General features: G+C 53.7%; 1 protein-coding gene across 3 annotated transcripts; it reads left to right on the forward strand.

Annotated features, from left to right (window-relative positions):
- Positions 1-967: 967 nt before the first annotated feature.
- Positions 968-15,263, forward strand: TRIM56 (tripartite motif containing 56). 3 transcript variants are annotated; one of them, XM_044747459.2, is made up of 5 exons: positions 968-4,356; positions 4,458-4,532; positions 5,375-5,503; positions 5,612-14,087; positions 15,020-15,263. In XM_044747459.2, the coding sequence occupies exon 4, from the start codon at positions 5,613-5,615 to the stop codon at positions 7,926-7,928; it is 2,316 nt and encodes a 771-aa protein (XP_044603394.2). In that variant the 5' UTR covers positions 968-4,356; positions 4,458-4,532; positions 5,375-5,503; position 5,612; the 3' UTR covers positions 7,929-14,087; positions 15,020-15,263. The 3 variants fall into 3 exon arrangements, with proteins under 3 accessions (XP_044603394.2, XP_044603392.2, XP_014709418.3); XM_044747457.2 differs by having other exon boundaries at positions 4,458-4,528; XM_014853932.3 differs by lacking the exon at positions 968-4,356 and having other exon boundaries at positions 4,452-4,517.
- Positions 15,264-16,761: the final 1,498 nt, after the last annotated feature.

Here is a 16,761-nt window from a genome sequence, read left to right on the forward strand (position 1 = left end):
CTCAACAGTAATGAAAAAAGACGCAATTAAAAAACTGGCAAAAGAACAGGCACTTCACCAAAAAGGATATATGGGTGGCAGATCCGCATGTGAAAAGACGTTAAACATCATTAGCCGTTAGGAAAATGCACACTCAAACCACGGTGAGATATCACGCTTGTTAGAAGAACTAAAATAAAAAATCTGACAAAACTAAATGCTGGCGAGAATGTGGAGAAAGTGGATCTCTCACACATTCTTGGTGGGAAGATAAAATGGCGCAGCCACTTTGGAAAGTAGTTTGACAGTTTCCTGTAAAACTAAACTTACCTTTATCATACAATCCAGCAGTCGTGCTCCTAAGCATTTATCCCAGAGACATGAAAACCTATGTTCACACAAAAACCTGTATAGGAATGTTCATTGTAGCAATATTTGTACTAACCAAAAACTGGAAACAATCTGAACGTTGTCCAATTGGAGAATGGGTAAATGAACTGTGGTGTAGCCAAACCGTGGAATATTACTCAGCAATAAAAAGAACGAACTACTGACATACACGAAACAACTTGCATGGATCTCAAGGACACTAAGTGAAAAACATCAGTCTCTAAAGGTTTCATGGTTTATGATTCCATGTGTATAACATTCTTGAAATGACAAAATTATAGAGATGGAGAACCGATCAGCGGCTGCCAGGGCTTAGGGACGGGGGAATGGAGTTTCTTCGTATCGACGGGACACATCTGTGTCTTGATTACGGTGGAGGTCACATGCATCTATACTTGTGATAAAATTGCATAGAGCTATGCACAGCACACACACACACTTGAGTCCACATAAAAATTGGTGAAATCTGAATAAAGGCTGTAGTCTAGTTAATGGTGTTGTGCCAATGTCAACTTCCTTTTTCATATTGCACCATAAGGATTGTGTTGGTAATTTTTTGATTATATACATTTACCAAAACTCGCAGAACCATACACTTAAATTGGTGGTTTTTATTGTATGTAAGTTATACCTCAGAAAGTTAATTTTAAAATATAACATAATAAATACTACAGTTACCTAAAAACAGAGGAAGGGAGGGTGAGAGGAAACAACTGGAGGTAACAGAAACTATACAAGGTGAAGAAAACTGAAATACACACACAACACTGTCATTCATATCCTCAGAGAGTTAAGAAGATATTCTTTCCACACAGTAAAAGTAGGACGTGAAAAAGAGAACTCATGAATTAAAGCCACGACCGCAGATTTGAAAACCACAAGAGAAGAGGTGGAAGGTTTAAGTTGAAGAAATCTCCTGGAAAGTAGAACAAAAAGAGGAAGAAATGGAAAATAAGAGGAGAGATAAGATGAGAGGACCCATCTGTGAGATGCGACATCTGAATGAGGGAAGTTCCAGCGGGGGATGCAGGAAACGGAGGGGAGAGAATCAAAAACACTTCAGAATTCTCAGAGCCAAAGGGCACGTGTTTCGAGATTGAAAGAGCCACTAGATGCCCAGTGCCACGTGCGCACTGGGAAAGTCAGAACTCTGGGGACAAAGAAGATTCTAAAATCTTCCAAACAGCATTGGCTCCTAAGGGCTCATTGTTAAATTTGGGGATTTTGCAGCTGGCCGTTAAACCACTGGTAGCCTGAATTCAGCCCTGGTAGCAAGATTTGCACCATATTTACATCATGGGGAGGGGTGGGGGGGGGCTGGCTTATCAGCATATTACTAAATAGTTAAGTAAATTACAGTATATCATTTATGCAGCCACTAATAATAACTATGAAGACTATGTGGAAACATAGAAAATGTTGATATGATTGTTATATAAGTAGACAAATACACTATAGGTACAATTATGTAAAATACATCCACATGGACAGAGACCAAAGGAAGTACACACAGGAAGAAAGTTATTTGGTTATAATGATGACATGAGTGTCTAAAATTTTATTTTAAATTATCCTTATTATTTCCATAATTTAGAATTAAAAACCTTTGTGCACCTCCCCACAAATACCTACAGAAAAGCGTCCAAACTTGCCTGATGAAAATCCTATAAGGGCTCCACATTACCTTAAGGCCTTATAGGAATCTAAACAGGAAATTTGAAAGTTGGCTCTGCCTGCCCGCCTCCATCTCCTGCAATTTCCCGCCACTCCCCAGCACTCTAGTCCTATCAGACCAGCCACCCTGCGAGGCCTTCCCTGGAGTCATCCTGAGAACGGACACTCCCCCCACCACGGGCCCTCCCTGCCCAGCATCTGGCAAGAGTCGCCCCCCTCAACTCCTCCTCTCCATGTGTGTCTCTACGGTCATGCTTATCAGTGGGCTGTAGTTGAGTTATCGCTTGGCTCAGGAGTCTATTCTCGGGTGGAGACACGGTCATCTTGGGGCTGGCCACACACAGTAGGCACTTTAAGCAATTGTTCAGTGTATGGGGAGACGGAGTAGGACAGCCACTGTCATGCCACCTCTTTCAGGAAGCCTTCCTGATTCCCACACACCACCCCCATTCCAGCGGAACTCAAGCTCTCCCTCTTCTCTGTTGTCCCAGCACTTTATGTGACCTTGGGTGACTGACTTATTCCCTCTATGACTCAGTTTCCTTATCTGTAAAATGGAGGCAAAAATGATACCTGTCTCACCAGGTTATCATGAGGATTAAATCAGGTTATGTTCGCAACACCCCGTGCCAAGCTCATGGAAAATACCCCATAAAAGGAAGCCATTGTGATGATTATTTTGACACTTGCATATGACATTGGTCCTACTATCTGTTAGACTGGAAACCCACTGTGGGCAGAGAACGTATCTTGTTCATCTTTGTATATTCCACAGCGCGTGGCATGCTGTCTGGCCTCAGTAGGTATCAACAAATCGTTCCTGAATGTGGACCAGCAAGCACAGGCAGAGGCCACACGCATGTGCATGTGTGTGCACACACTTAGGGGCACACGGGCACCGATACAGTTTTCTGCCCTGGTCTTGGCTGTCAGCGCTGACAGTCTCCTTCTTCTGGACGTGCAGGATTCTCCAGCGTGTCTCCATGACCTTCTCTCTCCTGGATTTCCACCTGGACCATCTCTCTCCCGGATTTTCTCTCTGGCAACTACCTCTCAGCCTCCTTCACGCCCCAGCCTCTGCCCCATGTGCCTTAAATCTCTGCGTTCCCCACAGCGCCAGCTCAGCCCTGCTCTTCTCGCTTCAGACACTGCTGAGTGACTTCGTCAAGACCACAGACACTGGAAGAGTCACAAGCCTGGGTTTAGGCAGCCGGGCCCTCCGCCCTGACCTCCAGACCCGCAAGACCTGAGGGCCGGATGCTGCCCTCCTTACTTCACCTCCCTCCCAGGGCCAATCGCAAGCAGCCCAGCTTCAGCAGTCGCTCACATGTGTGACTTCCATCCTCCACCCTCCTTCCCGGCCCTATCGCCACTGAGTCAGCTCAGACCCCTGCACAGTTCACCTGGCCCCCGGTAGTCAGGCTCTCTAGCGTCCCGGCTGCTGCCACAGTGAGCTCTCCGTCCAGTTTCCCGCTGAGATTCTGTCACTGTGATAAAAGGATGCGTACACAGGATGAAACAACTACAGCCAAATGTTAACTGTAGAATGTAAGTGGTGGGTATACGAGTGTTCGTTGCAATGCTTTCAACTTCTCTGTGCTTCATAATTTTTGTAAGATGTTGGGGAAAATATCTTCCAGTGGTTCCTTTGGGTTTTTGGATGAAACTCAGACTCCTTCGTGTAGAGCATAAGGCCCTTTATGATCCGGCCGCTGCCTCCCTCTTTAACTCCATCTGCCACCACTCAATGTCCCCTTCCCACAAACCATCTCAAGACACCTGGAGCCACCCAGGAGAGTCGTGGTATTTCATTCCTCTGTACCTGTGTACTTGCTGTTCCTGATTCCGGGAAGTCCCTTCCCTGTGTTCTCCAGGAACCCCCAAACTCCTGTTCATTCTTCAAGCTCATCTCAAGGGATGCCTCCTCCAGGAAGCCTTTGCTGACCCCTGGACAGAAGCCCTCATCTGCTTCCCATAGGCTCTCCCATAGCTCAGCAGAGGTTTCTGGCACCAAGGGCTCACCTGGGACTGGCTTTGCAGATAAGCTGCAATGCTGGAAACCTGGCCTGAGGACCAGGCTCCAGTTGCCACCGTCTCTGAATCACAGCTCATCTCTAATTTCTTGCCTCAGAGGACGCATCCTCAGGCAGTTCCCCTGCGTTTGCAGCAAACACGCTCAGCCGGCTGAGCTATCCTGAGGCTGGAACTGACGGTCGGCCCTGAGCCGGCTCCAGCCGCCCAGCCCTGGAGCCTGCCGGAGGGGGCCTGCCCCACTGGGGGTCGGGGCCCCCCGAGGAAGAGGTCCAGGCCGGGGTAGGGAAGAAGGCGGGGCCTGAGGCCGCGCAAGTCCGTGTCCCGGGCCGGGGACGGAAGTTACACAAGTACAATTAGTTTCAGTTTTGTTTCTCTTTCAGGAGCCCAGCAACAGCGGTGTCCAGACCTCCGCCCCCCAACTCCGGGTCCTGGCGCCCAAGGTCAGCTCAGGGTAGGTAAGGAGGAAGTCAGAGAGGGCAGCTGAACTGCAGGGAGTTGGGAAGGGAGGAGTGGTGGGGGGGAGAAGAGAGCAAGAGGAAGAGGAAGGGAGTGGGGGAGGGGGCAGAGGGGCCCGGAAGGCGGGAGGAGAGGAGAGGTTGGGAGGGGTACCCCCCTCACCCCAAGGGGCCAGAGAGCTGAAGCTTCCCTGGGAAAGACCACCTCCTATTCTCTGAGCTCTGCCCCCAGCCCGGATTTTCCGGAAGTTTGGGGAAAATTGCCCCAAGAGTCTTCATCGAGTGTTTCACAGCCACTGTGCAGGGAGCCGGGGGCTTCACAGATGAACCTCACCCGACTCCGACCCTTCAGAGGTTTCTAGGGAAACAGGAGGCCTCCTGCAGCAGGAAAGGCAAAAAGAAAGGGACTCCAGGAGATGGGGCAAAGCCACTGTGACCCCGAGGCCAAGCAGCTGGGAGAAAAGAGCAGGGCAGCCGCTTCCCCTCAGCCTTCCTTCTGCCGGCTCCAGAACCCACGGCCAGCAAAGTAGGGCAGGAAGGGGGGGGGGGGCCACCACGACCTGAGATGCTGCGCCCAGGGTCTAGAAGACAGGTGTAGGGGGCTGCAGGAAGTGGGGCCCCTTATACTGCCCCACCTGCCAGGAGTCAAGGTGACTGCCCACCTGGACCCCCTGCCGTGTCCTTTCTGCCCGCCCCCACCCGGCACCCCACTCCCAGCAGGCCCCCTGGGACCTACTCACATGGGGCTTGGACCCCACCTGTCACAAGGCCTGTCAACTGGGGGCACTGATCCTTGCTAGCTCTCTAAGGCCAAGGCTTCGTGGTCTTGTCGTTTCTCACAGCACCTGACACACGCAAGCACCTTTTATACGGTTGCTGACTGTATGCGAGGAGGAGGAAGGTGGTTCTTTAGCACAAGAGCAAGTGGCCAGAGGCCCCGGGAGACCAGAAGAAAATTCCTGGCCCTTCAGGTGAGACTCCAGACCTGGTGCGGCTTGAGGATGGGGGAGAGGCAGGAGGGCAGGCTGGAGCACTGTGGCGGTGCCCTCTGCCCTCTAATCCTGAGCCCTCGCTTGCAGCATGGTGTCCCAGGGGTCTGCGCCCTCCCTGCTGGAGGCCCTGAACAGCGACTTCCTGGCCTGTAAGATCTGCCTGGAGCAGCTGCGGGCTCCCAAAACATTGCCCTGCCTGCACACCTACTGCCAGGACTGCCTGGCCCAGCTGGCGGAAGACGGCCACCTCCGATGCCCCGAGTGCCGTGAGACGGTGCCCGTGCCACCGGCCGGCGTGGCTGCCTTCAAGACCAACTTCTTTGTCAACGGGCTCCTGGATCTGGTGAGGGCCCGGGCCGGTGGAGACCTGCGCGCTGGGAAGCCAGCCTGTGCGCTGTGCCCCCTGATGGGTGGGGCCAGTGCCGGGGGGCCGGCCACTGCCCGGTGCCTGGACTGTGCTGACGACTTGTGCCAGGCCTGTGCCGACGGGCACCGCTGCACCCGGCAGACCCACACCCACCGAGTGGTGGACCTGGTGGGCTACAGGGCAGGGTGGTACGACGAGGAGGCCCGGGAGCGCCAGGCGGCCCAGTGTCCCCAGCACCCCGGGGAGGCCCTGCGCTTCCTGTGCCAGCCCTGCTCCCAGCTGCTGTGCCGGGAGTGCCGCCTGGACCCCCACCTGGACCACCCCTGCCTGCCCCTGGCCGAGGCTGTGCGTGCCCGGAGGCCAGGCCTTGAGGAGCTCCTGGCAGGCGTGGACAACAACCTGGCAGAGCTGGAGGCCAGCCGGATGGCGGAAAAGGAAGCCTTGGCCCGGCTGCGGGAGCAGGCAGCCAGGGTGGGGACACAGGTGGAGGAGGCAGCGGAGGCGGTCCTCCGGGCCCTTCTGGCCCAGAAGCAGGAGGTGCTTGGGCAGCTACGGGCCCACGTGGAGGCTGCTGAGGAGGCTGCTCGAGAGAGGCTGGGGGAGCTGGAGGGCCGAGAGCAGGTAGCCAGGGAGGCGGCTGCCTTCGCGCGTCGCGTGCTCAGCCTAGGTCGTGAGGCCGAGATACTCTCCCTGGAGGGGGCCATTGCTCAGAGGCTCCGGCAGCTGCAGGGGTGTCCCTGGATGCCTGGGCCCACCCCCTGCCTGCTGCCCCAGCTGGAGCTCCATCCTGGGCTCCTGGACAAGAACTGCCACCTGCTACGGCTCTCCTTTGAGGAACAGCAGTCCCAGAAGGATGGTGGGAAAGATGGAGCTGGAACCAAAGGATGTGACAAGACCCAGAGCTGGAGAGAGGATGGCACCCAGACAGAGAAACACGGTGGGATCCAGCCCCAGAGTAGGGATGGAGCCCAGACCCCAAAGGAGGACAGAGCCCAGACGCCCCAAGAAGATGGAGCCCAGACCCCAAAGGCAGAGATAGCCAAGACACCCCAAGAAGATGGAACCCAGACCCCAAAAGAGGCCAGAGCCCAGACACCCCAAGAAGAAGGAGGAGCCCTGACCCCGAGGGGTGGCAGATCCAACAAGAAGAAGAAATTCAAAGGCAGGCTCAAGTCAGTTTCCCGGGAGCCCAGCCCAGCCCCTGGGCCACACCTGGAGGGCTCGGGCCTCCTCCCCAGGCCTGTCTTTTCCTGCAGTTTCCCCACGCGAATGCCTGGAGACAAACGGTCTCCCCGGATCACTGGACTCTGTCCCTTTGGTCCCCGGGAGATCCTGGTGGCGGATGAGCAGAACAGGGCGCTGAAGCGTTTCTCCCTCAACGGAGACTACAAGGGCGCCGTGCCCGTCCCCGAGGGCTGCTCCCCGTGCAGCGTGGCTGCCCTGCAGGGCGCAGTTGCCTTCTCAGCCAGTGCGCGGCTCTACCTTATCAGCCCAGATGGTGAGGTGCAGTGGCGCCGGGCCCTGAGCCTCTCCCAGGCCAGCCACGCTGTGGCTGCGATGCCGAGCGGGGACCGGGTGGCCGTCAGCGTGTCAGGCCACGTGGAGGTGTACAACATGGAAGGCAGCCTGGCTACCCGGTTTATTCCTGGGGGCAAGGCCAACCGGGGCCTGCGGGCACTGGTGTTCCTGACAACCAGCCCGGAGGGCAATTTTGTGGGGTCAGATTGGCAGCAGAATAGCGTGGTGGTCTGTGATGGGCTGGGGCAAGTGGTCGGGGAGTACCGGGGGCCAGGCCTGCACGGCTGCCAGCCGGGCTCCGTGTCTGTGGACAAGAAGGGCTATATCTTCCTGACCCTTCGCGAGGTCAACAAGGTGGTGATCCTGGACCCAAAGGGGTCACTACTCGGCGACTTCCTGACAGCCTATCATGGCCTGGAAAAGCCCCGGGTGACCACCATGGTGGACGGCAGGTACCTGGTCGTGTCCCTCAGTAACGGGACCATCCACGTCTTTCGGGTCCGCTCTCCTGACAGTTAAAGGGCTGGGACTGGGGTGGGACTGGGGTGGGACTGGGGCGGGAGGAGGGGGGCCGAGCGCATCTTCCCGGAGGGCAGGGGTGGGCAGCTTTTCACTGTGAAGTGCCAAACTCCTAACGCCTCTTCTGTTGTGCAAGAATAGGGACCAAGGGTGGTGGCGGGACCATAACTCTCAGAAGCAGAGGAGGAGGGGAAGGGGGGTGCTGGGAGTGAACCCCGTCTCTTGCTTTTTGTGGGTGACCACCGCCGCCACCGCTGCCATATAGTTCAGGTTTCTGAGATTTATAAGCTTGTCCTGTTTTGCATTCTTCAAAACCATTCCTGATGGAGTAGCCCGGGGGTCTTAGGAGGTGGGCAGAAGGAGTGCTCCGACTGACGAAGGACTCAGGTTACGTCAGACAGGTGCCTTCTGGATGAGAGCTGGGAGCCCTGCTCCCTTCAGACAGGAGCAGGGACACACCAGGTCAGAAGAGGCCTGGGGCTACGAAATGGTGATGAATGGCATCTTCCATCAGCCACAGCCAGGAGCTAGAGGCTCCTCTGAGAGTGGCGTCCCCCACTGAAGCACAGGGAGGGCTTTGTGGGGGACCAAGGACAGACACCAGCTGAGGCCATGCGGTGTCCACCTCAGAGTCTGTGAAGAGAATGTTACTAGAAAACGACTTGGCAGGATTGGAGTTTAACCAACATGGCTCCCAGTGTAAGGGAAAGGGGGGCCTCTGGGCACCCCCTCCCCACTGTGAAGCCAGTCTGGAGCAAGACCTACACAGGGTGTCAAATCACTTCTGTTTTGCAGTCTTTACACTTCCTGGAGTCTATTTTTAGTTTCCTCCTAGTTTTCCAGCCAGCAAAATTCCTTTTGAGAAATTTTGGCTGAACTAAGGGATGAAGGAATTTTGGCCTTCTGTAGGCCACTGTTGCTGGGGGAAACGCCCTAGCCCTTCAGCCCAGGTGTGGGATTGGGGGCCAAGCCAGCAGGAGAACCTGAGAATTCAGTAGTAGGGCTGGGATGGGTGGAGGAGTGAAAACTGGAGGCAAAGATCCAGTCGGGGGTGAGCCAACCACTGGTCCTTTGCATAGGCTGAGGTAATGGTGGATGTGTTTACCCAGGGGCTGTCGAGAGAGGACCAAAGGGAATCTTAACGTAGCGATTGTGGACGATGGAGTGTTTGTGGGAACCAAAGGGATTTTGGACAAGTCCAGATGGAAAGTGCGGGGCATTAGGGATGAGGAAAAGAATACGCTTTTCTAGGGAGGTATTGCTTGTTTATTGAAGTGATAAGGGAGAGCATCCATGTCAAGTGGACAGATTTAATTACATAAAAATTTGAAATGTTTGCACAGCAGAGATTAGTGAAGATTAAAGGAAAACCTCTAAGATGAGAAAACTACATGGAATTGATCTGAGTAAGAGCTGAGTCTCCAGTGTGTGCAGTGACTAAGAGATCTGCTTGGTCAAGGGACCAAATGGGCTGTACACCCAGAAGGAATGCTCTCAGGCCAGGACTAGTGAAATAAAAAATAAAATAAAGTCAACTGCTTGCATTGGTCAAAAATACATTTTAAGACTGTGTCGTGGAGAATGAGACTCCTGGCACTATAAGATGATGCTTCCTGGAGTGCAAGTTGGTAATATTTGACAAGAGTGGAAAAAAAATGACTGTAAGACTGTTTTCTCACTTTGGGGAATACATTCCGGGAAAGTAATTCCAAAGCAAAAAGTTTTTGCACAGAGATATTTGTGACCACCCCCTACATTACATTCATTGACTGGAAACTGCTCAGCCGTGGGGCACGCAGCTAAGAGACTGTGGTGTGTCAGGGCAATTACCTACTGCCTTTGTGCATGACAACTATGAAAACTATTTAGAAGAATATGTTCTATGATGCAATCATAAGTGAAAAAAAAAGGGGAATTTGGAATTATGATCACTTAATGATAGCAGTAAGGTAAAAGTATGTCTGAATAGCTGCCGAGTGGAAATAGGTTCAAAATTTGTAAATAGTCAGTGATTGGGGAGATTGGGTTCTTTTGAGTTATTTTGTGCTATTCACATAGGTGCATTTTCTGCTTCGGTTAGGATTGTCTGTTAAATAACATATACGCTGGAAGGTTTACTTTCACCTCTAGAAGTGATATTCGAGAATAGCTACTGGATTGGGGAAGATGATGTCAGAAGGGATGAGACTGTCCTGTCAGAGGAGGCACGGGAGTCAGGAGGGTCCCAGCTGGTTGGGGCCAGTGGGGAGGAAGGGCGGCAGAGCAGGGGCTGTCTGGCGAGATCAAGGAGCTCACCCTGGGAGGGTCTGCAGAGGTCAGGCGGTCCCCTCAGGGATTGGATCACTGTGGAGCGTCCAGAAGGCAGGGGAAGGTCTTGTTGAGTTCCCCAACTACTTCAGACCAACTGGAAACCAAGTGGAGTTTCTGTAGAACCAGCTAGCGTAGGATGAGTTGCATGGGGTGTGGGGGGGGGGGGGGCGGTCTGTCTTCTTTGCAGCTCTGTCTGTAGAGTTAGCATAGCGATGGCTCACAATAGGTGCTCAGTAAATGTGAAGTGAATTAATACCTAGAAAAGGGATGGGACAGTGGTAAGACTCTTTCCGGAGATTTCCCACCTCACGTGCCACAGCCCTAGCAAACCAAGTTGTCCAAAACCTTGGCTTGTGGGAAATCTCCAGTAGGGGGCAGCTTGGACACAGTCTACCATATGCCTCCCAGGGGGAGGCTCAGCTCCAGAGTCACAAAAGAGATGAGATTGGGGTGCCCTGCTTATGTGTGTGGAGGGGCATCTAGGGGTCACGGGCTTGGGTTGGAACAACAGTTCTGCAGAGCTGCACAGGGAGCATATGCAGAGGGCCTGGCTGATCAAACGGCTCCAGCCAAGTGGCTTACCCAGGAATGGAGACTTTCAGAAAGGAAACGTCACCTGGCTGCAAGAAGAGAATCGCACAGATGCCCCAGAGATGCAGGAGCCATGTGACATTCCAGGAAGCTGTAAGAATCCTGGGAAGCCGGGCCCTGGAAGATTACTGGAAATACTAAATTTTCCTCATTAAGGGATAGGGGTGGGAAGGCCCAGAAGACCGGCCAGATGTGAACCGGATGGCAAGTATAGCACTGAGCATGAATTTGGAGGTAAAATCCACAGCAGCTTAACTGTGACGCAGGAATCCCGATGAATCCCATGGAAAACACCACTCAGCGCAAGAGAAAGAGTTCTTGGTTAAACTACAGATGTTAAGAAATGAGGAACATTCGGGAAAGACACCTCCCACCCCACCCCCCACATCGGACTATGAGAGTTTACTTGATCAATGATTCCTTTTCCTGTTTGGGACTTTCCAGGTTGTACGTGTACTGGTGAAAGGAGAGTGGCGTTCGGGTAGAGAGAAAGAGAGTGGACACCCTCTTTCATATTCTTTGCACCTAAAAAAGGAAAGTGAATGAGGTAGCCGAGACCTTGGGTGAGCGCTGGCCCTTCCACTAAATAGCTGTGTGATCTTGGTCCAGCTCCCGAACCTCTCTGCGCCTCAGTTTCTACATCAGTAAGTAGGGATAATAATATCCACCACGCCCACCTCACAGGGGTGTTGCGAGGACTGGGCGAGAAACATAGACAAGTATCTTGTATACCACAAAGCCCCAATCCGAGGTGTTGGTTTAGGAGAAAGTTCAGCTGACTTGTACTAACTTGATTCTCTCCCGTCAGCGTGAGCTTGAATGGGGATGTTGTGTACGCGTATTGCTCAAGCATGTCTGGGTAGAGTCATTACCCACAAACCATCTTCTTCTTTGGAGGTGGCTGTTTTGTTTTGCTTTCCCGCAGTTATTTGAAGAAGCCATGTTCTAAGACATGACTTAGGAGCAGATGGGACCAATGGCTGGCCGGCTAAGACACAATGCTCTTCCTAAATGCCAGCCGAGAATCAGACTGTACTAATCAAGGACTGATAACTGTAGACATTTAGAAGTTCAGAAGGGCAAGAGCGGCCCCATCTTTGGATAATTTAGAGAAAATATAACTTGGAAGAGAATAGCTCTCCGCTCACTGTAGTCTTACTATTACTGTATCTGTAAAGCCATGCCGTATCATAAATCTACAGAGATAAAATTCCAAGGGGGCGGAAGTCTAAGAGGGAAGTCTGAAATCTTCTGAGGAAATTGGTGAGATTAGTGGCCCGAGCTGGGCGGGGTTCGATAGGGGTGCCAAGATCAAAGCGTTTGACCTCTCTCCTTGGCAGGTCGGCTGAGAACTAGAGCTCTCCCGTGAGTCAGGGGGGAGATTGGACTGGGGAACAGAGCTCTGTTTTGGGGAGAGAGCAGTCTTGGACCGGCTGGAGCAGAGAGCTGCTGAAGATGCTCGCAGCAGGAGCAAGACCAAGTTCAGATGCAGGCTTAGGAAAATAGGTAACTTGACCAAAGGTAGCAGGACCAGCCTACCAACTGGATCATGAATATAGTTTAGTTAAATGGATCAGGACAGAGGCAAAAATAGGTCTGGGGACCACAGATGCCTTTGACTGGAGGAGTGGAGAAGGTACAGCAGAGTCAGCCTGGACCTCACCTGAAGCGCAGCGAGGAATCCTTGGGACCAGGTAGAGAAGGGCCTCTGTTTAGAGAGGCGATCAGGAAGTTGGTTTGGGGAGGTTTGGGAAGGCAACCTGACTTGTCTCCCGAGAAAGTTGGAGCCAGTTGGCTTAGCAGCCAAGAGAGACAGGGTTGAAAACGGAGTCGGGGCCTCAGTACCCATGGGGTCAGCCCAGCAAATTTCCCTGGGTTGCCATGGGCTGAAGAATCTGTGCTGTAAACCCTCATTCCTTTGATTGTGTCCTTTGTACCTTTTTTCTGTTTCTTATTAAATTCTTTTGAAAAATTCAAACCTTTTCTCAGATGGGTTCATGGGTATGGGGAACTGCCAACACCCAGGCTTGGATAGCAAAGGGAACCAGGTATGAAGACCACCCTGCTCCCTCCCCCCCACCACCGTGGCTCCAAAGATGCCAACACGGAGTCCTTGGGGGCATTGCAGGAGCAGGGGGACGGGCACAGTCACCATCTGTAGTCCCACCCTCGTCCTGGCTACTCCAGCCTATAGGACAGAGATGTGCACCTTCCAGGCCAGCCCTTGGTGGGAGCCGCAGCAGGACTGCACTCATGCACGCTCGGGTGGGGTGTGACTGCATGGAGGTGTTGGGGCAGGAGGCGGGCGAGGGGCTCAGGTCAGGCTGGCTGTGCCCACCACATTGGTGTCTGCTTGTTTTCTGGTTTGGGGGAACCAAACCAGCGTCTGTGGACCCCTTCTAGCATGCTGTATTTACCATCCCATGGTGGCCCCTGCAGAGCTGGGGGATATCAGGGTTCTAGGAATATCTGCCTTCTGGCCAAAGCTACGCCCTCCCCCCCCCCCAATCTCCAGAGCCCCTCAAGGAGCTCCTGCCCCACCCCTCTGAGCTGTCCGGAGCAGGAAGAGGATTATTTCTACTTCACACAGCCTCTGGCGCCCCATCAAATACAGAGAGCAAATAGCAGTTATCCGGTGCCCGCCCGCCTGCACTTCACACCCATCCACTTCCGGAAGCTGCAACCCCTAAGAAGTAGGAATCATTAATATTCTTCTACAGACAAGGAAACCTGGCGAGGCCTGGTGAGGCTTGCTCAGGATAAACAGATTCAGATTCTGACTCCAAAGCCGCCCTTCCAAGCAGCTCTGAATCCCGAGCCTGTGTCTCTGGCTCCTGATCCCTTAAGGAGAGAGCTGAACGAAATCAGATCTGAGGTTCCTTCCTGAGTTGACAGAGCAGGCCCCGTCCCCTAACAGGTCCGGAATCTAGATACAGGAAGGGAAGCTCCGAGGTACCCCACACACCCCACCGCCTTTTGTGCCTCCCCCCAGATAGAGAAGGAATGATGACTGAGGAGGGAAGGTTTGAGAGGCCTGGTAGGGAGGCAGAGGGTGGGATCAGAGCCCACCACTGCCGCGGTGACAGCCTGAATAAGAATTCCGCAATTCATCATCTAATGACTCAGCCTGGCTTTGGACTGGCGCCGCTGCGAGCTGGGGAGCATGACTCAGCAGCTGAGGGGCCCGCGTGGGAGATCGCCGCTGTCCATGTGAGCGCCCACTGTGGAGAACGGCTTGTTCCAGCTCCCAACCCCAAGGTGAGCGTCTTCCACTCCTGTGGTCAGACACACTCGGCCTCGGGTTCCTAGTCAGGTGGCCAAGCCTGCTCCCTCAGACCTGGGTTTCTCCTCCTTTGTATTCGAGAAGTCACAGCCGCAGAGGCCTCTGGGCCGCCTCCTTTCCCTGCAGCCTTGGCGTCTGCAGCAGGATGCTGTGGCCACCGACTCTACAGGTTTCTCTCCCCGTCCCTGCTCTGCTGGGGCCAGGCCATCCTCCAAGTAAGGGCAGCAGAGGCCACAGGGTAGGAGTGGGGAAACCGGCACGTGTCCCAAGCTGGGCACACGGGTGGACAGGTGGTCACAGCATCGCTCCCAGCTGCTGGGGGTGGGAGAATGGGCCTCTGGGATCTTGATTTTGCTCAAGGGGCAACTCAGAAAATGTCTCTTCCCCCTCACAAATAACAATGTCTATTTTCTCTCCCCGCAATACTGTTACGGACAGTCCATGGCTTACCAGAGAAAACAGCCAAAGTATGCTGAGGTGGGACAGCTTGCGAAACCAGGGAGGGCTGGGCACAGAGGCCACGGGTCAATGTGCAGGGCTCACACAGCCCACCAGCATCACTTTCTCACCTAGATTATTCACCCACAGCCCTTTCCTCATCTGCAAAAACCCTCAGGACAAGAACTTCTGATTCACCCTGAGCATTCCTGAGCATAGCCAGGTGTCCGTAATACCCGTCGGTTGAAAGAGCAAATGAGTGAATTTGTGCTAAAACCTAGTCATCGTCATTCATGTCAGAGGCAGCTTTGGGAGGTGTTGGCAAGTCTATCTCAGGAAAGCAGCCCTGAGGCAAAAAGAGGTTATCACTCCTCCTTAGAGGGGAGACGTGAATAAGAGTGAAGTTACCCAAACTGTGGGAAAAAAAGATAGTAATCTCACTCTGCTGTACTTTCTCTTTTGTCCACAGCACTTTACCCTTCTAACATCCTACAGTCCTGCGCCACATAACGATGTTTCGGTCAACAAGGGACCACACACACGACGGTGGTCCTACACGATCAGTACCATGTGGCCTAGGTGTGTAGTGGGCTATCCCGTCCAGGCCTGTGTAAGTGCACTCTGTGACATTCACACAACGACGACATCGCCTATGATGCCGTTCTTGGAACGCATCCCCGCTGCGACGTATGACTGTATTTCATTTAATCATTTATCCTGTGTATTGCTTATTGTTTGTTTTCTCCCCCAATATCCACCCCGGGTAGAATCCAAGTCCCAGAAGGACAGGGCATTTTGCTGTTTTGTGCACTGATATTTCCTACACTCCAGAATAGTGCCTGGGATGTAGTAGATACTGAATGAATGAATGAATGAATGAATGGTATCTATTGAGCATTGACTCTGAGCCAGGCCCCCTTCTACCTGCTATGGACTTTACATATATTAGCTCACTTGGTGCCCTTAACGGTCCTGGGAGGTAGATACAAGTATCACCCCTGGTTGAAAGATGAGGAGGTAAGGTTGGAGAGATCTGTAACAGGGCAAGAGCACCAGGAGCTGGGCAAGTGGCTGGGCAGAGGCCAGCTCTCCACCCCAACCTGGGGAGGCATTGCACACAGGCCTTCCGGGGAAGCCACACGCCACTTCATCGCTTCTGGTTGATGCTTGCTTTGGTGATGCCTCCTCACCAGCTTTGCACATGACCCCACTCCCCACCCCTCCCAAAGGTTTTCTCTGCCCTGAAGTGTGACTCCTGTTCAACTGGAAAGACCTTTCCTGGCACAGCAGAGCCACCGCGGCCTGGGGCCAGAGCGGGCGACTCGGGAACCTGAGCCAGCCTCCCCCTGCCAGGGACCTGCAGAGCCTGGTGGGGCTGCACTGAGCCTGGATCCCGCTCCCTGACATCTCCCTCCCTGCCACCCCACAGACTACGTGGGAGGCTCAGGTCCGAGCCTGGGGAGGGCAGAACTCCCCAGATCAGTTTTCTGTGAGATTCCCACTGCCTGGAGCTGGAACACAGAGAGAGCCCCACCCACCCCAAGGCGCTGGGGCTCCAAGACAGTGTCTCCTCCCCAGGCCAGCTCTGCAGGTCCCAGGCAGGGGGGGCCAGGCCCCAGTCCCCTCCTCTGCCCCAGGACTCGGTGGCTCTGCTGCCAGGAAAAGTCTTTCCAGTTGAGAAGGAGTCAAGCTTCAGGGCAGAAATATCTTTCAGGGGGTGGAGTGGGGTCATGTGGGAAGCTGGTAGGAAGGGAGATAAAGACAAGTATTTACCAGACAAGATGAAGTGGGGTGTGGCTTCCCTGGAAGGGCTGTGCTCAGCGCCCTGCCTGAAGGACCTGGAGAGCTGGCCCCATGGCGGCCACAGCTGGCATTGGCCTCTGTGCGGCCACTTGTTCCCATGTAATCCCTGAAGAAAAGAATGGAGACCCAAGAACGTCAGGAGCAGGGAGAAGGTGCAGAGACCTGAGGGCACACATGTCCATGCTCAGGGACACAGAGGGCCATATGTCTCCATCCAAGGGCTCGGGGAGGCGGCGGGAGAGAAAGGGAAGGAAGCTGGGATGTCTGAGCAACAGCTGGAAGTGGGTCTTCAGAGGAAGAGGAAGCTGGCTTCGGGTTAGTCAGGGAGAATCTGGGTCCAGACGTTGGAGAACCAGGGCCATGTCTCATGTGCGGGTTTCTACATGTGTCTGGGGCTGGGCATCCTCG

The sequence above is a fragment of the Equus asinus genome, chromosome 14 (assembly GCF_041296235.1).
Source record: "Equus asinus isolate D_3611 breed Donkey chromosome 14, EquAss-T2T_v2, whole genome shotgun sequence".
NCBI classification, from domain to species: Eukaryota; Metazoa; Chordata; class Mammalia; order Perissodactyla; family Equidae; genus Equus; species Equus asinus.